Source organism: Anas acuta, chromosome 19 (assembly GCF_963932015.1).
Source record: "Anas acuta chromosome 19, bAnaAcu1.1, whole genome shotgun sequence".
Lineage (NCBI taxonomy): Eukaryota > Metazoa > Chordata > Aves > Anseriformes > Anatidae > Anas > Anas acuta.
Genome location: NC_088997.1, coordinates 301,652 through 324,267, shown reverse-complemented (window position 1 = coordinate 324,267; position 22,616 = coordinate 301,652). Strand labels below are relative to the sequence as shown.

The following is a 22,616-nucleotide window of genomic DNA, read 5'->3' as shown; positions in this document are numbered from 1 at the left end:
GCCTCTGCGGCGGCGGTTGCCGGGAGCGGGTTTGAACCGCGACCCCGGTAGGCCGGGGCCTGGGCTCAGCCGAGGCGGACGGGGCGTCGGGGGCTTCCCGCCGGCGCTGGTCTCGCCCGCCCGCCCCGCGGCTGTGCCGTGAGGTGAGGGCGCGCCGGAGGGAGCGGGCCGCTGCGGGCCGTGTCTGGTGGGCTGGGGCAGCTCGCCGTGTTCCGCCGTTCATGACCAATGCCGTATTCTATCTTGCTGGTCGGTTTTCATACCTTTGCAGTACAATATTTCCTTTTAGGGTAAGTAATAGCTATACAAGTTCTGCAGTGTTCTTATGAATCATAGTATGGGCCTGCGAAGGTGCTCCTCAGCTCTCCCTGGGTGTGTGTAAAGAAGGATATAAACTGTAAGTTTCACATTAAACAGTAGGAATATTCTTCCTATTCTGTGTACCACCTGTATAAATGCACATAATATATTTATTGTTTCTCTGTGTCTCCTCAGATTGGTTCTCTGTTGCTCACATCGTACCCGGGATTCCCTTCAAGAAGCAGAAGTAACATATAATTTGTTTATAATTACAGTTATCCTCATAACTGTAATTGTAAGCAGAAAATAAATAACTCAGTTTTCAGCATCAAGTCAATGTGATGGGACCAAGCAAGCCATCTTTGTCTGGTGCTCCATTTGCATCCACTGCCCCGCTATACAGGAATGAAGGAAAGACTTTACAAACCCAGGTATTGTTTGACTTTTGCAGCAATGCTGAACTGCTTTTAATTTGTGATCATTACAAAAAAGATAATCGTGACACACTTCCTGAGACAGGAGTGACTCAGATCTTCATACTTGCTTTCGTGGCGCTGTCATACATGATCATGATACTTTTCTTCTGTATAGAACAGAAATTATGCCTTTAAATATTATTTACCTGCCTTAGCCTTTACTTTACCACATGATAACAGAACCTAGAAACTTTATTCTGTTACTGTAGTTTAATTTTCCATTTCTTCTTCTCCGAACACCGCCTTCATAATTTGTAAGTTTAATAATGGCTGACTTAAATCACTATGATATAATAAGAGCAATTTCTATTATTAATTTTAATTGCTGTAACATTAATTTCATTGTCAGAACTCTTTAAAATCTTTATAACGACACTGTCTGTTACCCAGTCATTTTGGAGCAGACTTTTCCTTGTGGGTACCCATACTAGGGTGCAGATAAGTACATAATGTTATTTACAAGATCTATGTGCTTAATTCAAAATAATTTTGAACACTGGCATTTATCTGAGTGGAGGGGCTCCTTTCATGTGTTGAAGTACCATCATGACAGAATGCATTCTAATATGAATGAAGATTTGTTTTCCTTACTGTTGTACTCTAGAGATGCATCACCCATGTAGAGTGTTCTCCCTAACATCAGTTTCTGTTTACACTTTGCAACAGCTCCAGTTTAACAGAAATGTTCCTGCAGTTCCAGAGAACTTGGCTCTCAGATTCTCTAACCCCTGTCCAATTATAATAGAAAAACTGAAGCCATCCACTGATCAGAGAAATCTATCTGGAATTGACAACTCCAGCATCAAAAGCTCTGGCAAGTTTTCAATAATATCTGAAGAGAGACTAAAACAGGCCATTCAGCTAGCCAAAAGGGACATGAAACGAAAACATCTTGAAGAGCAAATGAAACAGAAAGTATTAGGAGATGCTGTCAGTGAATCATTGTTGGCTCAGAAGTCACAGCAGCAGAAGAATAAAGTATTTGAAAGTCCAGAAAAGAAAAATGTGCTGAAGTCTCAAACTGAGTTGAAATATCAAGGGAAACTTGGTCAGCCTTCCCGCGTGGAGACTACCAGTTCTGGTGCAAAAGTTTATCTCTACACACCGAGTGAGGGAAGACTAACACCAGCTGTTCTGGGCTCTTCACCCACCCATAACATGAGACCAGACACCAAGCCAAATGTTAACAAAAAAGAAGATAAAAGTAGGCAGGAAATCCAACGGCTACAAAAGGAATTGAGAAGTTGTATCCAGAAAATAGAAGAACTGATTAAAAAAGGTGTAAGACTGAACAGTAAATATTTTATATAAATATATAATAGTTAGTTGGTTAATTTGTTCTTCTTTCTCTCTCTTTTTTTTTTCATTTGTTTGTTTATTGGCTTGGATTAGAATCTGTATTTAGTTTGGAATTTTTGAGATATACATGTACCTTAAATAGAAAAAAGCTAGAATGGCTAGCCAGCTTAGGCAATAATAAGGTTTAATGTATTTGAGTGTTTGTAGTGAGTTCCAGTCCAACCTACAAAGACAGTATAGGCTATTTAATAAGTTGTGTGAAAGATTTTGATGTAGATCTATTGGCTAGATCTTCAGACTGCAAAAAACAGTATCATAATTAACTATGTCTTGAGCAGTGACAAGAAATGGGCCAACAGTTGATAACATGCCATTTCACAAGTCTGACTCACCTGATTTATAACTGTGCAGTATCGTCATTAGTGTCCTTTCTGACACTGTGTTGTGAGGTAACCCCAGTTAGCCCAGTTAGCAGCAAAACACCACACAGTTGTTTATGCACATTTCCTCCTCCAGCAGGACAGGGGAGAGAACTGGAGGAAGAAAAGTAAGAAAATTCATGCATTGAGGTAAAGGTAATTTAGTAAGTGAATGAAAAAGGAAAAATGAAGAAGAAAAGGAAAAAAAAATGTTTCCACCAAAGCAGTTTTTTTTTTTTTTTTTTAATTGCTGAGCATGACATTATATGGCACAGCATATCCCCTTTGGTCAGTTTGGTTCAGCTGTTCCAGTTGTGTCCCCTCCAAACTTCTTGCACTCAGCTTACTAACTTGTGGTCAGAATTGGAAAAAAGAGAAAGCTTTGGCATGGTGCTAGTGTTCCTCAGCAACAGCCAAAACACTGTTGTGTTATCAGCACTGTTTTAGTCAATCCAAAATGGCACCATACATGTTCCTAAGAAGAAAACTAACTCCATTCCACCCAGACTCCACTACACATTGTATTGGTCCCTTTATAATAACTGTCTGGTGGTTTAAGCGTTCCTAACTCTGAGTGTTGTATGTGCAAGTTTGTCATAAAATTAAGGAGTCATAAGTTATTTTCTAAACTATATCAGAAGCTATATTGTATGAGAATATTTAGTCAAATGCTAAGTAGATACATGATGTACTGTTAGTGACTAGCTTGCATTACTGCTCGGGGGAGCCCTTCATGGAAGAGGCTTATTGCTAAGCTATGCTCATTCGTTTGGCTTAAACAGGGTTTTCACAGGTTAAATTAAGATATACAACTTTACGTTTCATGCTTTTTAGAGAGAGTTGAAGAAATTTTAGATCGTGATGAAGAGCAACAGGTTTGCACTCGAAGACAGAAACAAGCTTCACGGTCAGCTCGGATGCTGTATGTACTCCAACAACAGGTACAACCAGCATTTCAAACTGGTATGTTTATTATGACGAGTTTGACAGAAATGAACTGAAACAAGAGAACTTGATCAGGATATGTCTGAATTTCCATGGCATTTTAGTTTGGATCTGAAATGGTGACTAATTTCTTGTGACGGGTTAGAGATAAGAGGTTTTGGAAAATACAGACTTTAACTCGGATGTTACAGTGAAGATTTATTGTTCATTTATAGACATAGAACTAATTCTAACTGACATTCCCCACTCCCCCTCCTTTCTTGATAAACAGGTAAAAGAAATTCAGGATGATTTAGAGAAACTGAGTCCTCATGAAATCAAACACACTAAAAAGGTAAGATGGAATTATCCTTTAGGCTGTCAGTCACTCACGGACAGAAAACTTCTTAGTTAATTCAGTTTGCTAAATGTCACCTTGTCTAAGGTACATCTGAATTCTCTCTAGAAGGAAGGTTTTCCTTGTGCTTGGCACCTTTCATCCTATTCTTCAAAATATATAGCTCACTTGGTTTCATGCTGTCTTTGCTGCTTCCCTCTTCTCCTCAGTTCTTGCCTGCCTGCAGTAAACTGTAGAGAAGGCTGTTGGTCTTGTGCTTTAATGTTGCTTCTAATTCCTCCCTCATTCTGTTTCCTTTTCTGAGTAACACTGTGTTCTACTCTTGACTATTATTTTTGACTTCCTGTTCATGTTACTCATTCTTATCAGCCATCTTTTCTGATTTTCTTGCCTATCCATTATCTTTCAGAAAGATAGTGCTGCGATCATTCCTACTGTTTGGCGAGTATTGTCCAATTATTCTCTCATGCTTTTCCATCACCTGGATTTTTTTCACTAACACAAATTCTGGGGAGGTAGAATGTTCTACAACCATGCTGTTTTACATTGGGTCCAAGCCTATGACTCTCTAGGCATGGAATAGTAGAAACAACATGAAGTGTTACAGCCATGCTATTTTAGCTGACACTAGCATGATTCTTGATATGTGGACTGCTGTGTAGCACCTTTAGTGGGTTGTATAAACGCCTGTTTTGTTCTGTTTCAAAAATGGCCTCATCTCCATAAGAAGTATCCAAAGTCTTGAGTGTTTCTATGTCCATATTCATAGAGATTATAGTTATTAAAGCATTTATTTTTAATTTTTTCAGTCTCAAGCAGTATCCAGATTGGCAGCAGCACACAGAGGAGCTATACGAGCCTTGCAGGCATTTGCCAATCAGTTTACTGATCAAACAGAGCAACTTATTCCTACCCACTACAAGGAACTGGGCAGTCTCATTCGACAGCTGTCTCTTTGTTCTGCCAAACTAGAAGTGGATTCTTCAGTTTCTGACATTATCATAGATATTTTGCTCCAAATTGAGGTAGGAATAAGCATTTTGTTTCTGCTAAGGAAGAAGAGAAATAGTGAAATAAAAGACTGTGTAAGCTGTATCGTGTCTTCATGAAATTGCAGAATATCTATATATTTATTTTTTTAAAGGCCATTTTCCTAATATATTAGCATATTGCTAATGTTCATAAAATAGCGGTGGTCTAAATAAAGTTGCATCCTATTCACGGAAGCTTCCTGCGGTAGTTCATGTTGATGCTTTTCCTACCTTTTATTGGCTGTCCTGGTAGAATCAAAACTGGTAGTGATAGTGCTAACAGAACAGCAATTTCTGATTCATTTGCTGTTTTCAGGATTGAAAGAATTGCGTTTGATGTATTTCTGTACATTACGTGTCAATTGTTTTGCAATGCATGCTTTAGTCATCAGGATTAGTAGAGGCTCTGCCTCGTGCAGTCATGGCTGCAGACTTATCTAGGCAGAAGATAAAATTGTAGCTACAAGAGTTGTTGAAGCTCTGTGCCCTTCAAATGAGTTTTGGTAATATCTGATGTTTTGAAACATGTTGGTATAATAGAAAAGTTCTGATTCACATTTCCTGATGCAGTTTCTAACTACCAGGATTTTTTAAGTAAGAACCTACATAACCTGAACTATTATGAAAGCAGTATTTAAGTCATTTGAATGAAAATAGCTGATACAATAGCCACAAGATGTTTTATTTAACTTAAAATATTGTTCTAACTGTAAGAGCTGTGTTGTTATTTTTGCTTTGAACTGCTTATTAGCACATTAACAGCGAGTGAAAATTACCTTGGAAAAGGAAGGGAGGTAGAATTAAGATTGGACTTGTCATTGGAAAAAGTGTTTGTCTGTCTTATCCTAGTCATGTGGATGTTCTTACTATCTGTAGACTTTGTGTCTGTTTCTTTTTGAATATGCTGTAAACAGATAATTTGCTGGAGTTTTCTGTAAATAAAAAAAAAAAAAGCACACCTTTTCCATGTTACACAAAGATGCTTCTGCATGATCAAGCTATCAAGTATAGGCACTACAAAAAAAAAAAACAACAACCCACCAACAAGAAAACAAACAAACAAAAACAAAGCCACACCAAAAAGTTCCAATTATTTAGATTCTCTTTAATTTGCTTCTTATCATTCTTCATTATCTCATAGGGTTTACTGAGAGAGTAATTAAAATTATAAATATTTCATGCAGGATCTGGATTCATTGCTGGAAAAGAAACAAGCAGCCAAAAAATCAAAGAAATGTCTTACAGCATCTCAGCACAAATTTCCAGTGAACACTGAGACATCTCCAGGCAGAAAGCAGCTGACATCTCCAAAAGGAGGAAAAAAGTCTGTCATCTTAAAGGAAAAGCATGGACAAGAACCTAGAAAATTTCCAGCTGCCAGAGGTCTCTTGATTGGCTTATATTTTATTTTTAAATACACTTTATCAGTAAACTTACCATCTGGAGTTCAATTTTGTAGTATGTTACATACTGCTGGACAGACGTGCATAACAGCCCGTATGTAGTCATCAGATACACATAGCCTTGTTAGACATTTTTTTCAGCAGTTCCCATGAGATGATGGGCCTGCAGGTTTATATGCCTCTTTCTAATTATATCATCTTCGTATTCTTATTATGTCCATTTGTTTTACAGTAGGCTATTCTTGGATTGCTTTTCTTCAGTGTATACCTAAATGACAGTTTAGAAGTTCACTTTAATGGTGCATAAAGAACGTATCCAAATGCCTATGTGGAAAAGACTGTATAAATACTTTTGAAATGCAGAGTTATTGACTGTTAGCAAGTCTCCAACAAAACTATCATTGTTTATCGGACTTCTAACAATGAATAGCATATTGAAGCTTTGGCTCAGAGTTTCATTAGTTTGTGCAGTTTCTCTACCTTTGAGGGGTTTTGAGAGACATGGCTTTATTTTGTTCTTGACAATGCATTCATCCCCATCTGCACTGTAGTCAAACTTTCAGTACTTAGAGACACATTGATAGTTGTCTTTGTTTTTCACTGTTAGAAGTCTTTGTTTTTCACTACTAGATTGCCGTGCAACCTTTGGGAATTGGTTTCCTTTATTGTTCATTTACCTCATATGATATTAAATGAGCTTTATTATTTCTCGCCATCTTTTGAAATAAGGTTACTAACTGACATATTTTGCCACCTCATGAAAACCATTATAGATTACTACATTATTACGTAACCTCTGTAATTGATCTGATATGATATAGTTTAGTGGAGGACTTGTTAGTGTTAGGTCAGAGGTTGGACTAAGTGATCTTGGAGATCTCTTCCAACCTAGATGATTCTGTGATCGTTCTTATATGGGGTGTCTTTCAAATACATTATGCTGCTTTTTACTAGAAGACTAAAGTTAGGGGGAGAAACCTACTATGACATGAATTCTTTTTGGCAGTCCAGAGAGAGAGTATATTGAGAAGCATTTTTTGGTTTTCATGTATGTTGTGGCCAAAAATATGTATGTTTGTTTGTTTGTTTTTAAAATCATTGCCTAAACCTTATATAGCAATGACTGTTCAAAGGCTTTCAAATGACTGCATTTGTGTATATGTACCTAGAGAATATGTGTATATTTTCATGTATACATAAATATACACAAACGCAAAGCAAAATTTCCTGTTCAATGAAACAGTGTAATAAGCCAGTTTACTTAATAGTTGGCAGGAAATACAAACAAAAAAACCCACTTGTTTGTTTGTTTTTAATTTTGATTTTTTTGAATTATGGTAAAGCTTTAAATTTTTGTGATTAGGTATACCTAGCACAACAGAAATGTCAAATGTAGACGTAAACATGATTCTTGCCCCATTGAACTTACAGTTGAAAGTTTCTTTTTTATTTTTGATACAGATAAACTTCAACATGTTACAAATATTTCAGCAGTTCAGAAGATGAACAGTCATGCGCATATATTGCACAATAAATTCCAAGAAGAAAATGATCTACCTACTCCAGAGAGAAATGCTGTTTTGAAAGGAAGTATAGATTCACAGTCAAGATCTAGAGCTGTAAAAAAGGATCTCATCCTTGAAAGTGTCCCTTTGAAAAAGAAAGAACTGATATTACCTGTAAAAACACAGGTATGGAAGTGATAAAAGAATTTTATGCTTTCTTCAACTTGTCCCCTGGGATTTGTTATTTATTGTAAGGCATGGTCAAGCTTTGTACTTCCTAATTTTTTTTTATTCTGAGCTCAGAGACATAGAGAGAGAAATTCTGTCATTTGCCTGTATTGTTTCTGGTGTTTTTATTTTATCAAATGTTTTTTGAATGCAATGTTTTTGCTCATTAAAAATGCACTGTACAACTAGGAACAACGAGGAACAGAATGAACAAGGAAAAATATTTGCTCAAAGCTAGTTTCATTTTTGAAATTAACATGGTTATTTTTCAACTTGGAATTAAAGATGCAGTATTTTTCCCTTATTAGTCATCCTCTGATGCCTTCCATGGTAGTGCTGTGCTAACATTTGGAAGATATAATTTAGGCAGATTTTTTTCATTGATTATAGACATTATAAAACTATGCAAGACAGATTCTGGTTTCTGATAAATCCTTCCTCCAGTCATCAGGAGGCTTCTGTGTTGCAAACAAATGAGTTGTTTAAAAATTATTTTCAAATGCTAAATTTTGTGAATAGTTCATTTTTATTTTTTTTCTTCCTCTAAATATCACCTTCAGCTTGAAAAATCAGTTCTGGTATTAGTAACATGAATTTATGCATATGTAACTATTTTACTGCTTGCCATATCAGTGAGAACTGTGAGCAGGAAGGTTAAACGTTTCAATAATTCATACTGAAGGGACTAGTCTGAATGTCTTTGCCACAAATGCAGATATGGCAATATTAGAGTTTTATTGCTGAGAGGAATGTTACCTTGGAAATCTATTTGGATTTACTCAGAGTTAACATAGAGTCTAATTATGAAAAAGTCCACAGAAGCTTTTCCCCATGAAAAGTATCAATGAGAAATTAGAGCTACTTGCAAAAATTGTATTTGCAGAATTAAGCACGTTCTGTTTGGGCACAGTTGTACTTCCCTTTAAATCAGTTGTAAAACCTCTACATACGTTAATTATGCAATAAAGCCAGCATACCTGATTTCAAGGCAAATTCTGAAGCAGAATACAAAATATTTTCAAAAGTGAACAACAGAAGATGCATGTTTTTAATATGATTATGTTAATTTTAAGGGAATGCTTAAACCTCAAAAACGTCGGCAGGTACAGCCTCAAGGAAAGCATGCCCAATTTCAAGATACAACTATAGCTTTTCAGCTAAAAGAGAATAAACGTCTTGTTAAGGAGAGCAGAACACCCTGGGTGCCTCCAAACCCTACATCTCCACCTGCTTCACTGAAACGGTATGTCCACAGTCTAGTGTTTACCTTACTTTTCTGTGGAAATGTTGCTGTATGTGTACCAGTAAATAGGATAGATTGGGTCTGGTTCTCAGACCATGAAGACAAGTGGTATAGTATATCTCACAACCAGATAGTTGTATTCTTTTCTCACTCAGCATAAAGTGGCCTTATTCATACAGCCTGGAAAAAGCCATTGCCTTATGCTTTTTCCTGGATTACGTCCCGGTATTGTCTGGGAGTCATAGGCTAAAACTGCAGGCAACTGTGCTGTGCACTGACAGTGTACATAGCATGCAGAATGGATGTTCATATGCCATGTTGGTGCTTGTGGTCTGGCTTTGCTTAGGTTAGTTCTTCTCTAAAAGAATATGTTGTTACACTGTTTGTATCTTTTGGTCCTGCCATAATGGTTTTCAAGTTCATAAGCTAATTCGAATTCAAACTAACAGAGGTAAAAGTAACAGCAGTATGTTCCTTAAAGTGTCATGAAATTAATTATTCATCTAAATGAATAGTTCCTAGTAGTGCCTTCTGTGTGGGGAGTAATGTGATCATATCAAAATGTGTTACTAATCAAAGAATATATATAGCCTGTTAAGCCTTTTGTAAATGGCACCACTACAAGAAAGTTTTTAGGGGCTTTATTTTTGTTTTAGGCATGTACCTCTGATCTGTAGTACATCAGACTTATTAATCCTGCTGTCAGAAAAGTAAGCATTTCTAATGTGCACACTTAATATTATTTGTAGTAATGTGTTCAGGGTTATTTCACTGTGGAAAAATGCTCAGGGATAAATGCTAAAAGAACTAGATCAGGAGAAAAAAATCTCAATCAACATTGGCTGAACATGTCTTTTAAGTGATCTTTTTATTGGATGCAGTTATCCAAAATAATTATTAGTATTGAGTTATTAGTGAAAGGATGTTCTAATTAATTCTTATATGCTGGAGGGAAGTCTCCTCATAGTAATACGTTTGTTATCATTTGCCCTCTTCCTTCTAAGATCTTTTAAGAAATAAAAAATAAAAATAGATACTGTGGTAATGAAACAATTAAAACACCTGGAAATAGCTAGATCCTACATCCTTCTGTCATCACCTCTGAGGAAGATTGTTTGCAGGATTAGGGAAGAAATACAGTGTGAACGTTACCAAACGTCATATTGACTTCCTCTTTGTTTCCACCTTTACATTTACACGGGCTTAGTTTTATGCCTCTAATTCAGCCAATTAGGATCAGAAGAGTTACCCATTGAGAGCTTAAATATGGTCTGAAGGGCATAATTTGGGCAAAGGTTAGTGCAGTAATTATGTTTGCTATGAAAATAGTATTTTTTGCCATTAGTGTTTTCCCGCCGTTGACAGTGCTTACAGGATATCCAGGACTGCAAGTTCCAAGAAGCTCATTCATAAGCATTCAGCTTTGCAGAAAGGGAAGACAGAAGAAAGAAGACAAGGGCTCATGGAAAAAGAAGCTCTCAGGTTGGCATGAATATTCCGATTGGAAACACTAAATATTTTTTCTGAATGTTTTTTTTTTTCTTGTTTAGAGCTGGTTTGATTCAGAGGGTAAATAGCCAGTGCCTAGTGTAGTTAGGCAAGGGTTGAATCAAGGCCAGGCTAGTGAAGGCTAAACTGAGTTGCAGATGGTTAAGTTATTTCACGTCCCTACATGTGGAACTATGAAGTCCCCTTAGTTTAATGAGATGAAGCTTGCCTTTTTTTTTTTTTTTTTTTTTTTTCCCCTACCTCTCTTTTCTTTCTCAGAGGAAATTGAGCCTTTTTTTGGCCATGGAGGGATACTTTCCTTTCTCTCTTCCTCTTCTGTAGGGTTTGGAGTCTTATAATTCCAGTATAACCTGTCCAGCATTTTGGACTACTCCTTTCATTAGAGATTGGTTCACTTGATTTGCATGTGGTATAAAAATACAGAAAATGACCTAGCAGCATAAGTAGCAAGGAACATGTGAAAAAGGATTCATGGAGTCTTTCTAGTAATGGCTGAACTGAGCTACAGATGACTAAATACTTCTATGCCCCTTCATGTTCAATTTCATGTCCCTTCATTGATAGACGTTGCATCTATAGTGGGCAGTGTATATTGTAAGATGAAGAGCTTGTCTATCAAGGCAGTATTTGTGGTCAGCCATGAAGTTGCCTGTTTGCCAGTAGCAGAGGCAGAAAAGAAGATCCCTTGTTCTCAAATGAATTTCCAGAATTATACCATCTTAAAGTCAGTATTACTTTTCTCTCTAAATTTTTTTCAGCATTTTCTAACCTAATGTCCAGAATCAGATGACTTAATTCTCCAGTTGTCAGAACATGCATTTTGTAAACTTCTGTATATTATTGTTTTGATTTTGAAGATTTGAAGTTCCGGCTTCAAGCCATGCTAAAAGGATGAAGGTTCTAACTGACCTCAGCAAAGGAGAAATGGAAAAAATAAAAAAGCTAAGGTAATGACTTGCTTTGAAAAATTAATAAATGGTATCAGATCTGATATGGCTTTCCCCTAGTTCCCCGTACTAATATTAAAAACTTCCAATCTTCACACTTAACAAAAAAGTGGTTTGATGTGTTTGTTTGTGTTTGTTTATTTTCATACCAAGTTTCAGAATGACATTATCATTTAGCTGTTTTTTTTTTTTTGTCTTTTTTTTCGTGTGTGTGTGTAGGTCACAAGGTGCTTCTCCAACCCAGTATGTAGACAAAATTGAGAAAGCAGTACAGAAACGCCTAGAACCTCCGTTGGATAGGGTGCAGGTAGTACATTTAAGCTCATGGTAGTATTTGAAGGATACATGTGTAAAGGGGCAATACAAAATTTCTTTTAAGCAGTGCAAGTAAGCAGTTTAGGGGAGAAACATCTAAAATGATTTATGTGGGTCTCAAGTTATTTTAACGAAGTTTGGCAAAACTGCATTAATTGTTTTTATCTTTTTTTGATAGTTTCCTGTCAAGTAGTAAATGGTCAAAGAAGTTCTACACTATCCATGACTGGGCTCTATAAGATTATTTTAATAATTTATATAATACCATATTTAATGACTAAATATATTTTGAATAGTAATATATATGACTAAAAATACAGACAGCTTGATTATCATGAATAGATTTATGTTTTTTTAGCAGATCAATCTCTCCTTGGCAACAAACTGTCACCTGAAGTGTTCTTTTTTTGTAAACCATCTTTCAACTCATGCAGCTGAGAAGGCTTATTCTATCTGTGTGTTATAGAGTAAAGGTGTTTGAAATTTATGATGAATTTTTATCTTTGACATGTGGCAGAATACATCCAAAAAAGTAACAATGATTTCTTGAACGTAGCCATTTCTACTGGCATAAGATACATCTTTAAAACAACATCACTGTGTGGGCACACATGCCTTCTGAAGTATTTTCTTATTTTAACTATCTACATTAGGAAACAGTGGGAAATCTGTTTCTAATGTTTATTTTAAATATGTTTAGTCTGATGTGACCTTGAATGCATGAAGTTGATGGAGGGGGAAAAAATGTTTTCATATAAAATAGTACAGGTACATGAATAGCGACGTCATAGCATGGCTAATTGGTAAAGTTGTACACAACTGGAACCTACAGCTTTGGCCTAGGTTTACCTGCTATGTATTTCTCTATATGTACTCATTACTTCCTGGAGCTGCTGTGGGACTTCTTGTGTATGTTCAGTTAAATGTGTGTGTACTGTTTTGTAAGTGAGGGCCTTCACTTTACTTGAATCCTGGGTGATTTCTGAACCTGTGATGCCCCAGTTTAGGAATGAAGTTATGTAGCAGGTTTTATCTGTATTCAATGATTTTATTGTTAGGAACATACCAAGCTCTCTTTATTGATTTGGCTTATTGTGTGAGTGGGGAAAAAAAATACAGGAAATTATTCGGATTTTCATTAAAAGAAAAAGTTGAAATGACATTTAGATTATTACCATAAGCTGCTACAAGAAATGTTAGACATATAAACATTATTTTTTTTCCTGAATCTCTCTCTCTTTCTCTCTTTCTCTCAGCTGTGTGATTTTTTTATTTTATTTTATTTTAACTTTTTTTAGCAGGTTGCAGCAAATGCAGATATCCTGAGTGAGAAGGTATTGGATGATCTTTTAAAAGATACTGCTCAAGAACTCCAGAATACAGAGCAGCAGAAGAAACTCCAGGCTGAGGAGCTCGTCGCTGACAGTCCTAGTCTAGAGACAATGTTGCAAAGAATGGAAGAAATTGAAGTAAGTTTTTATCTCTTGGTTGGTCTCAGTAGTTCCAATTTCTTGTTTATTGACCATAAATAGTAATATAATTAAGTATCTACAATCTTAAATTAAGCAAGGTTTGACTGGATCTGTGTATGAAATGGAAGACTTGGAAGACATTTTCACTTCAGCAAAAAATTGTGTAAGAATAGAAGGACGTTTGGCCTAATGGTCTTACTGCTAGCTTTAGAGTTGGTAGACCTGAGTTTGCTTACAACCACAAAGCTCTTGTGGCTTAAATCGTCATATGTGAGTAGAAGAATCAGAATCAGTATGGTGATAATGTAATTGGTTGTCTCACAAGTTGGAAAGTGAACATCAGTGATTTATTTTTTTTTATGTAATGCTAATATTGCAGTAGCATAAGCTTCTCAAGAAAACTCAGTGGTGATCAAAAGTATTCCAGGGGGATATGTGGAAGTCAGATAAATGCAGTTAATTATCCATCTTGCTATGTAAATATAGTTCATAATTTAGCTTTGATCTTTCTTATACATTGCTTATTTTTATTATTTTTTTTAACTTTTCTTTAATAAGCATTTCCAGAATTTTTGGTTCTAGTCTCAATTTCTTGTTCAGTAAAATCTTTCCTAAATTAGAACTACTGAGTTTCGTGCCATTGACTTCTACAGATCTATTTATAAATTGGAAGCATGAAGTTTACATTGTGCAGTGTCTATATGAGGCACTTAAGCATACATATGAATTCACTTTCAGTAAGACAGGAAGGGTATGAGGGCCCACTGGTTGTTTACGTGCTGTTGATCTGAAATGGGAGGAGCTGCTATGGTACTGGCAACTTGTTGAGTCTTCTAGTATGGCGTTTTGAATGAATAATATTTATTATATATGATTTCATCCCTCCACCCCTTTTCTGTGTTATATTAACTGTGAGAAATAATCTTACTTTGACTGTGACCTGCTTTCCTATCGAGTGATAACTACTACAGCTGAACTGTTAAGTATGTGTTGATTAATTACTTCTGTGTTTTTCAAAAACAGAGATACCAGGCAGCTGTATGCAGGAGATTCACCCAGATTGTGTATAGTGATTCAAAGTTCTGGGCCCAGGAAATGGGTAAGTGTTTTTTCAGTGCAGCTTGTTTTTCCTGTAATCTGTAACTTTAAATTCAGATGTTTTGAAATCAAAATTATTAGATTATGTGTGATCAAATAGCACTGTTCAGACATATTTTTGATTATAGGTGCTCCTTTGAGAGCAGTGTTTCTGAAATACAGTTCTAAAATCAGTATTTAAAAGAAGAGAGGTCTCTTCTGTAAAATGCCTGTCATTTTCTGTTTGCCTTTGTTGGGATTGTATTTGTATGCAAAATACTGCTACTGCAAGTTGGCTGAATCTGTAACACATACTACCAATCACCATGTTAAGTTTGAATGTTGCTGTCCCTTTCTAGGCACTTGTCGTTCCTTAACTTAGATATTTTCTTTTCTACCAAATTGTAGGTAGTGATTTTAGTGCAGTGGAAATGATATTCTACAATCTATAACTGAATATGTACACTGCAACTCATCTGTGAGCTATTTGATTCTACTCTAGAAGAAAGTTAATTTACTTTCTAAGTTTGAGGTCTCCTAAAACCACTCTTTTTCTTGTTAGGCTTTTTGTGTCTCCTGTTTTCTTTAATAAATCATCAGTTTACATGACTTAAGTTCAAGTGTAAATGTTAGTTAAGTTTTAATATAGTGGTTAGTCTGAAAGGTAGCATGCAGAAGGTAATATTAAATTATTTAATTAAGCTTAGAAGGTTTTTTCTCTTTCCTTATTCCTTTCAAGTGATGCTGATATTGTTTTTAGGTCTTGCCAGCATACTTGCAAGTTTAATTCTTTTTTTGAATAGAATTCATTATTCAATGTGTTTTAGCAATAAGTATTTAATTCATTAAAAAAAAATAAAATACTGCTCATATGCTTCCAGTTAACATTAATCATGTTTTACTTGCTTGTTTTTATTGGATGGAAAATAAGTAGAGGAATTTAAAGTCCTTCAGACTAAAAATAGCACCTAACTTTACATCGGATCTTTTTTTTTTTTTTAAAAAAAAAAAAAAGAGAGGGACCTTTGTAATGTTGGAAGAAAGTTGTGCATTAGTGAAAGCTATCATTCCAAACTTTAGCTGATATTTCCCATACATAAAACTGCACATCTTAGTATTGTTTGCCACAGTGACATGCTAATAAAGACAACTTTTCTTGTTATTTGTCCCCCACACCTTTGTTCTTTATCCTACTATTTGATTGAGTACAATGAAGTTACACCAATTTACCAAGCTGAGGCTCTGATCACATACCAACTTTAATGGAACTGCATTGTTTTAAACCAGGTAGAAGTGTCACAGTAAGGCCGATGATGACGGTCCAAATCTTGTTGCATCGTTTTCCATATCTTGCCAAGCTCAATAGCCTACATTAGTTTTCAAGTGGTATTTTCTCTCTTCTCTAGTAGTATCCACTGATACAACAAACTATATTAAAGGTAGGATTTGTAAAATGCTCAGCTTTAATACACCAAGTTCTTGGAAATCCTGTCTTAAGTTTACGTTTTAGGGGGTTGTCAGCATCAGTACTTCACTTACCTGAAGGATTTGCTTATAAAGTAAGGAAAAGTTTTTTATGAAGTCTTAATTGCATTAATTGTAGTTTTTCCTTTTCCAAATAAAACATTCTTAATGTTATTTTCTTCCTTCTAGATCAACAAAGTGCATTAACAGCTAAAATACCTACATCTCCTCATCCAATTCACATAACCAAATTAACCCAGCACATAGAGCCAGAAACAGACATTTTAATTGAAAAACTTTTTGATGACAAGTAAGTGGAATATTTGGCCCTATATGAAAGAAACTGTGGTGCATTTATGCTGTGCATCTTCTTTACAGCATTTTCATTGTGGGAAATTATGGTTCCTATTTAAAGAGATTTTCTGATTTTTCAAAAAGATAATTGGAAATCTAGTTCTGATTTAATGATTATTCTGTATTTCCAGCGATATTGATGAAAACAAAGAACCAAAAGAGAAATTGCTGACTGGAAATGATATTCTGAATCCCTTGACCCAGAATTCTATACAGAAGGAGTGCTATATTTCTCTCCCTGTTACAAAGCATATGCTCCAGAGCATCAAGGATTATAACAGCAGATATGAACATCACCTAAAGCTCATTTTTCATGAGGCAATAGGTGGTTTCAATCCATGGCAGATTGCTGAGAGGTATGTGAACTATCCACGTATTTTGGAAGTGAATGTATAGGCTGATGAACAGTTTTTTCTATCCTTATTTAGGAAGGGAGTGGGGAAGGGGCCATTTAAATTCCACATTAAAAGCCAGAAGCAGTCAGCTACTGGACTGTTTTTCCAATGGTACTTGGTGTTCATGGATTTTTAAGGTACTTGGAGAAAATTAAAGGATGTGGAAGAAGAATGTCCTGGAGGGGTGATTATTTTTCACATCTTTGTATGGTGTTACCACCAGAGCAACTGTGTGAAATACAAGGTAAATTACGTTTGGAAGTCTAAATTGGTTGAAGTGAAAATTGTCAATTTTAACTTGACCTCATTTTGCAAAAATTGGTATTCTATTGCTATAGAAAACTCAGCGAAGAATTGTTCTCACTCAGCTTTCCTCATCCATTTCTACAATGAATTCATGAATGAGTCTGTAGGGAGGCTTTGTAAAAGATCTAGCTGGTGAGCATACTCTGAAAATGCCTTAAACATGACATTTTCATTGTATCAGAGAACACAACATGATGTTTTATCTGAAGATAGAAGGAGGTAGTTGCATTGTCCCTTCATTAAGTCAGTAGTATCAACAGGTAAACTGAAGGAAAACCAAATCAACTTTTTTGTTAAGAAAGAAAGAAAGTACTAGGAATCTTTAATCTTCGTGTACGATTACGAAGTTAGTGTTTCATGGAACAACCCTAGATAATCTTAAAGACACCAGTGGCCTTAGTGCAGATTTCAGTGCTTCCTTTTCCTCAAATTTTGACCCTTTCATGGAGCTCACTATGAGAAGAGTGACATAGGTTATTTACCATCCCTTAGTAGAAACAGAAGAGGTGAAGAAGCAATAAACAACATTGCTGTTCATTTATTGGCAAAGAAAAATGTTTCACATTCATTCAGTGTTTGTTAAGCAAACATGTCAGTGAAAGATGGAATAGCCACCTTGCATTCACAGTTGAAAAAGTGTTTCAGTTGTTCAATAACAGGTACAGCAACTAACTGATATCACTGGGTTTCATTCCTTGTACATTTCTTGAGTGATTTTCTACAAATTGTTTTAAATTTGTATTATTTATTTCAGAAATCATCTATTGAACATGGATAGTTGAAAGACCAGTTCTTTCTTGGGACTGGCAGATGGATTAAATGGGAGTGAATCTTTCCTTCCGACAGCAGAATTCCACTGCTTTTGCCTATGATGCGTGTTACTTGAAATCAAACTACAAATGTAATCTGATATCCAAGATGTTTCATTGACTTACTTTTACCACAAGAGGGCAATATAAATCTTGCTGTATAAGTATTACAAAATGTTTAAAAGAAATATGCCCACACTATGCTAAAAAGGTCTTGGATATGTTAACTTTATGATATTTTAGAATATTTGCAAAACTCTGAAGATATGTTTTCAAGAAAACAGTAAATAACTGTATTCTTACGCTAAAATAATTTTCCTTTCTGTGACATCAACTGTGGTCCAGAGATCTCTGAAAATGGAAATTTCTAATCTCACTTTTCCTGAAATTCTATTGCTCTCCATAATGCCTGATTCGGTAGCAGCTAAAATCAGTAAGAAGCTTTCTATTTACTTCAACGGCCTTTGGATAAGCACAGTAGTATTTTGTTGTACTCCAAAAGCAGGATTAGTATCTGTTAGTTTGAAAAAGGAAGCAACAGAGATCTGTTAACACCTCTAAGCCTGAAGTATTTATCCTTTGCTGTGAAGCAGACTGAGGAAAGAATTTGGACTGTCTTATACAACACAAACCACTACGTAACTTTTCTGTGGTAGTGGAATCTCTTTCTAAGCTAAGCAGTGGAAAGAAAAAAAAAGAGTATTGTTCTTTTAAAATCAGAGATATTCAATACCATTTGTGTCAATGGAACGAATGACTGAAATCTGAAATCTGATCTGAGTCTTTTTTTTTTTCCTCTCCTCCCTCAGTCTTGCAGAAGAACTAACAGAAGAAGCCCTATGTGATGTGGCAGCAGAGCTGCAGGATGTTTGTGAGGATTATGCAGAAGCTGTGTTCACGTCAGAATTTTTGCAGCCAGCACAGTAAGTGCTTTCAAGTCTGCCCCATTATCACATGCAACGTCTGCCGCAGTCTAACAGTCTTACCGAATGACTGTGCTGTGCACAGCCTGCTTGGGCTCATGCAATGAACTTCTGAATTAAGTTCTGAAACTTCTCCTGGTTGTTTCAGTATATCACTAATACATTATACACTGGCAAATGAAACCTTTCAAGAGAAGCACATGATAGAGATTTTTTTTTTCTTGTATTAGCCTAAAGTATTATCTAAATCCAGCATTTAGTGATCCAGCCACACAGCCCTTAGTTTTCACAGTCTCATTGAAATCACGAATAACAAACTAAATGAACCATTGTCATTTCTCCAATATTAAATTAACTTTTTAGTTTCAGATAATCAGTGTACTAGTTTGGGTTATGTCTGAAGTTAGCAATTAGTAAGATTTATGGTACTATTTTGGGGAAATACGAGCCCAATCCTGGAGCAAAGAACAACGTGTCAGTCTGTTTCCTTTGATAAATTTATTTTCTGAAATAGTGTTCAAGCTCTTAGAGAACAATTTTAACCTTCTAAGATTATTTTTGTTTCCTCTTATTTGAGCGTATATTTTTAAAAACTTTTTTTATTGACGCCTGTTTTACTGTTTTGTTCATTTGAAATTTATATAAAATGTAATAATGTAAATGTTATTGCTGATGTGTGACTTTGCTGATGTGTGATTTAATTTAAAACTACCTTTTTATTTCTAAGATTATAGAGAGCAGCCTATTTTTAAAACGAAAATAGTAAAGATGTAGTATCTGTCTGTATCTGCATGTATGCTTGTGAAAATATTGTCAAGTTATTTTATTTTTTAATAAACAACACTTGTTTCAAAGACTGAGCATATTTTTTAATTTAAGACAACTTCCATCTGAACCCATTTAGAATAGTCAGCACTCAAAGTTCAAGGGAGTACACGGCAGCTTTATAAGAGTCAGACTACCATATGTCTCAATGTAACATGACTGTCTGTCAAAGTAAATATGTTTTATCTCTTAAATCCCATGGTGCTGTGAGTGATATCCTCTGACTGATGATGCCAAAGTGAACTTTTATTGTGGATGAGATTGTGTTTTTTGGGTGCTTTCTTTGAGATCTGTGGAGGGCAAAGGCCTTAGGTAGGAACCTTGATTTCATACTCTTCAGTCCTTTCTAAGAATTTAATTAATGGATTTTGTGCTGCATTATTTACAAATGTGAACTAGACGATTTAGGAAGTTTCTAGCCTGAAAAATTTTGTAGGGCTTCGTGTTGATAAAATTGACTGCATATCATTATTTCTAAGGGACAAATCAGAAAAAGCTGAATAAACATTTTACATGTGCATAATTCTTGTCACAGGTTGATGGAGACTATATATGGGGCTGAAATGTGCAACTTCATACCATTGCAGGTGTTAAGTGTGCATCTAGTGAGCCATGTTAACTGACTGGGCTCTTATTTAAAGCAGACATGCATCTGAATCCATAGCTTTTTCAAGCAAAGTACCGGGGAAGTACAATAAGCAGTTTCAGATTCAAAATGTATTTTAACAGTATAGATAGTGAAGAACAGATTTTCTTCAAACCTGTGCTGTTTCTCATTGCTGAAGGTCTTTAGAAACAGGTTAGATATCCAACATGTGCTTTTCTGCCTGGTAGTGCACAGAATTTCCCCATGGATCTGTAAGATCTTCACAGGCCTGTTTTGTCTTGATTCTTTATGTGCAAGTTTCTTCAGTGCCTGAGCTGTGAGATGGACAAAACCAAAACAGGACGGAAGAATTTGGTGTTATATACATGTTTGTATGACTCCATTAAATGTCAGTTACTGCAGTCACATATAGCTGAAGTAGTTCTAAAGTTCACAGAGTGGTTCAGTGATGTAAGTGACAGCAGAAGCACATCAGAGCAGTTTGGTGCAAGGGTAGTGCCAGACCCTGAGTGCACCAAGGTGTTGATGTGGTCACTTCCCAGCTGGTGCTGTGGGCAGCCAGGGATGATTCTGGAAACCCTCTGTGAGGACCATGAAGTGCTCATTCAAATTCTATGAGCAGTTCTTGCAACTCCTGAAAATATGCAATCTACTTTGTAAATATTTAACTGTAGAAATTAGAATGGCATGCTTCTGGGAGAGAGGTAGTTATGGCAACAGTGTTTGCGTTACCAGTGCTTTGAAGAACTACTTTTTTCTGTTAATGCTGGACCTAATTCAACTGCCATTAATGTCAATGTAAGAACATAACTGAGCGCCTTCTGTTTGGTTTGCTTTATCTGTGGGTTACTCTTGGAAGCTAACTTTGCACATCCTCTTTCTCTTTGGACTGCTTTCTTCCCACCAGGAAAAATAAGTGTTTTTGTTTGTTTGTTTTGTTTTGTTTTTTAGATTTTTTTTAAACTTCTTCACCACCAATAGCAAAAGGGGTTCCACGTTCATGATGTATGTGCTAGCCAACTGTCAGTCAAACAGAAGATCTGCTTCAATATATTTGTTCAAGGCATATTCTTGAAGTATATAATAACTTTCAAGCACATTTTTCCTCAGAAGACCCCACATTATCTCTTGCAGCATGCTTGGAGTACTAGATTGGTTAGGTTTTAAACTTATTTTTTAGGATGGTAGTCTGGTCTGAGAGAAGAGAAACGGGCTGAAGGACAGTGGTCCTAACTGGTCATTTGTCATCTGTTTCCATGTACTTCACCTGTGTGTGTGTCTGCCTGTTACCTCTTGCATGATAGTTTGCAACATGTAGGTAAAAAGGGGTGCTTCAGTTGACACTCCTAGCCCAGGGAGGGAAGCATCTGACCATTAGTGCTCCTGAGCACTATTGCGATATTAATGTGGAACAGAGGTTGGGCTGGCGGAACCTGTCTTCTGAAATACCTTGTTGATCACAACTGAAATAAATGCAAAGCAGGATTTCAAGTTGTAGGTATTACTCTGTACAGAAGGAAATATAACCTAACATTCAAAGTTTAACAATTACTTTCACTCATTCAGTGGAGATGATGTCTTCCTTTCATGGTTGTTCCTTTTCACCTTTTCTCATCAGGAAGATGTCCCTTCTCATGGATTAAACTCAGTCAGTGCTTTTTTAATATTTTTGTTCTTAAATACTCTTAAGCAGCTTCCTGATTTGCCAAGGTGTTTTTGTACTTACATAACTTTTAAAGCAATTATTATTGGCATGGGTATAAGAATTTCTGAATTCAGAGCTAATTCGTGAGCTACATGAGCTTTCCTTCAAACAAATTCCTACTTTTCCACATATGTGTGTAAATCTAGCCGTAGATTCCAGCTTTAAAAAACAGAATGTGGTCTCACAGCATCAAGGTTGTAGTCAGTGCTGTCCGTTGCTTCATTGTTCCTTAGTGGGGATTTTTATCTTCAGTCTAGCTGTGTCAGAGGCACACACAAGAGGAAGGTTTCACCCTGACAGACTGGGGTACATGCCTTGGTTCATACCCAAGATGGTGTTGTTGTTGTGCCCAGTGGCTCAAGGGGCCAAGACGAAGCAATTTCCTAGTGGCCAAGGGGAAGGCAAGAGCCCACGGCTCTGTGCAGGAGCAAAGGAGCTGGGTGGGTTCTACTGGCTGTAGCTGCAGTGATTCTGGTGCTTCTGGTCTCAGCCTATATGAGAAGGCGACGGAGGTAAAAATGCCTTGGTGACTGCTGCAGCTTGAGACTGCATTGGGCTATGTCCTTGCTGTTTCTATGTGGCTCATAGGAGGCATTGCATGAACACCCTTTTTGTTTCTTTCTGAGAGCTGGGAAAGCTGCCTGGCTAGGTGGGAAGAGCCTGCCTGCAAGGCAGGATGTGCTCCAGTGGGAGAATTGAGAATGGTCCCTCTTCTGAGCTGT

The 22,616-nt window shown here is 36.3% G+C and overlaps 1 protein-coding gene across 9 annotated transcripts; it reads left to right on the top strand.

The window, feature by feature from the left end:
- Nucleotides 1-6: 6 nt before the first annotated feature.
- Nucleotides 7-19,611, top strand: KIAA0753 (KIAA0753 ortholog). Of its 9 annotated transcripts, none has more exons than XM_068655701.1 (18): nucleotides 7-143; nucleotides 496-731; nucleotides 1,443-2,070; nucleotides 3,329-3,435; nucleotides 3,711-3,773; nucleotides 4,586-4,801; nucleotides 5,992-6,190; nucleotides 7,672-7,901; nucleotides 9,017-9,186; nucleotides 10,552-10,668; nucleotides 11,553-11,642; nucleotides 11,862-11,949; nucleotides 13,256-13,426; nucleotides 14,453-14,528; nucleotides 16,160-16,280; nucleotides 16,456-16,680; nucleotides 16,857-16,963; nucleotides 18,644-19,611. In XM_068655701.1, the coding sequence occupies exons 2-18, from the start codon at nucleotides 642-644 to the stop codon at nucleotides 18,658-18,660; spliced, it is 2,715 nt and encodes a 904-aa protein (XP_068511802.1). In that variant the 5' UTR covers nucleotides 7-143; nucleotides 496-641; the 3' UTR covers nucleotides 18,661-19,611. The 9 variants fall into 9 exon arrangements, with proteins under 9 accessions (XP_068511802.1, XP_068511805.1, XP_068511807.1 ...); XM_068655704.1 differs by lacking the exon at nucleotides 7-143 and adding an exon at nucleotides 151-290 and having other exon boundaries at nucleotides 1,443-2,055; XM_068655706.1 differs by lacking the exon at nucleotides 7-143 and adding an exon at nucleotides 151-290 and having other exon boundaries at nucleotides 9,047-9,186.
- The last annotated feature ends 3,005 nt before the right edge of the window (nucleotides 19,612-22,616 follow it).

Coding starts and splice junctions, on each gene's coding strand:
- KIAA0753 (XM_068655701.1), top strand. CDS start 642: ATGGGACCAAGCAAGCCATCTTTGTCTGGTGCTCCATTTGCATCCACT. Junction 2,071..3,328: donor AAAAGGTGTAAGACTGAACA/GTAAATATTTTA, acceptor CATGCTTTTTAG/AGAGAGTTGAAGAAATTTTA. Junction 6,191..7,671: donor AAAATTTCCAGCTGCCAGAG/GTCTCTTGATTG, acceptor TTTTTGATACAG/ATAAACTTCAACATGTTACA.